Below are 1,408 nucleotides of genomic sequence, written 5' to 3'. Positions count from 1 at the left end.
AAAGGCCATTCCATTGTTTAAGGAACATTATCCATAACTTAAGTTTGTCGCGGCATGTGTGAGATAAGGGAATGAGGTCCTCGAGCGCGTAGACCGAAGACGCGAGTGAGAGAAGATGTGAGATGAGCGGCCTTGGGTCCTCGAGCGCGTAGACCGAAGACGCGAGTGAGAGAAGATGTGAGATGAAAGGGCGGCCTTGGGGAATGATGCGCATTGCGAAGTTTAAGTGTCCGAGCAGAGAAAGGAGTTCACATTTAGAGCAGCTTGGGTTGGCGAGGAGGGTAGAGGAGATGAGGATTATTCTATCGATCTTCTCCTTGGGCAGGGAGAGCTGAAATTTAGCTGAGTCTAAGTTGATGCCGAGGAACTCGATAAATGTAGTGGGACCCATGGTTTTTTCCTGAGCGATGGGGATCCCAAGCTCGGAAAAAACTTTTTGGACTGTGAGGATGTGGGTGGCTGGGATTGCGTCGGGAGGTGAAATGACCAGAAATTCGTCTAGGAGGTGAATGAGGTGAGGAATTGCGTAATTATTGGATAAGATCCAGCAAATGGCTTCTGATAACATATCGAAAATTTTGGGGCTGCTTTTGCATCCAAAGGTTAAACAGACGGCGAAATAGAATTTCCCGAGCCATCGTATCCCGAACAAATGCCATGAGTCCGGATGAATAGGCATCACTTTGAAGATAGAAGTGATGTCTATTTTTGCGAGCCAGGCTCCTTGACCCGCAATTTTAATCAATTCGACTGCCTGATCTATGTCGTGGTACTTGAGAGAAAATTCGTCAAGAGGGATCAAGCTATTAATGCTTGGGACCGTGGAATTATTTGGTGATGATAGATCAATTATTAGGCGTTTCTTACCTGAAAATTTCCTAGTAGCCACTCAGATGGGGCTGACGCGAAACGTTTCGAAGGGGGGTTTATCGAAAGGGACGACCATAAAGCCTGACTTGACTTCTTTTTTGATTAGGTTGTCTACGACGTCGGACTCTGCGTGGGCGGATTGGAGATTATTATAGATAAAATTTTGGGAAAGCGCGCATTCGACGCCAGGGTTTAAACCGTGTCTGAGGCCAGACAGAAGATAATTAGTAATTCTTTGTCTGGGTGGTGAGCGAGTTCGATGGTCAGGCGAGAAATATTCACGGGAGTCGATAGGTAATTTTTTGATTTTTTATTCACAGCTTTGTACACTGGGCAAACGATGCGGGCGTGAGCTCCGCCGCAGAATCTGCAGATGTGAATCTGATGCATCTCCTGCTGTTGAATGAGATGCATGACTGCCTGTTATCTGCTGCTGATGGGGCTGTTTGCTCAGGACCCGAGTTTGCAGTAGTTGCAGATCTTGGGATGTAGTTGGTGGATTTCACCGAGGAAGTATCAGGGCATGAGGGTATAGAGG

At 46.9% G+C, this 1,408-nt stretch overlaps 1 protein-coding gene across 1 annotated transcript; it reads right to left on the bottom strand.

The window, feature by feature from the left end:
• Window positions 1-6: 6 nt before the first annotated feature.
• Window positions 7-867, bottom strand: LOC107757310 (uncharacterized; the record flags this gene model as incomplete). Its single annotated transcript, XM_016574751.1, has 2 exons — window positions 7-117; window positions 178-867. Coding segments are annotated over 2 exons (801 nt in total), but the record flags the coding sequence as incomplete, so codon positions are not given.
• Between the last annotated feature and the right edge of the window lie 541 nt (window positions 868-1,408).

This window comes from Sinocyclocheilus rhinocerous, unplaced genomic scaffold, assembly GCF_001515625.1.
Source record: "Sinocyclocheilus rhinocerous isolate Xijiao unplaced genomic scaffold, SAMN03320098_v1.1 scaffold31701, whole genome shotgun sequence".
Lineage (NCBI taxonomy): Eukaryota > Metazoa > Chordata > Actinopteri > Cypriniformes > Cyprinidae > Sinocyclocheilus > Sinocyclocheilus rhinocerous.
Note: the sequence above shows the minus strand (reverse complement) of the source record. Positions and strands in the feature narration are given on the sequence as shown.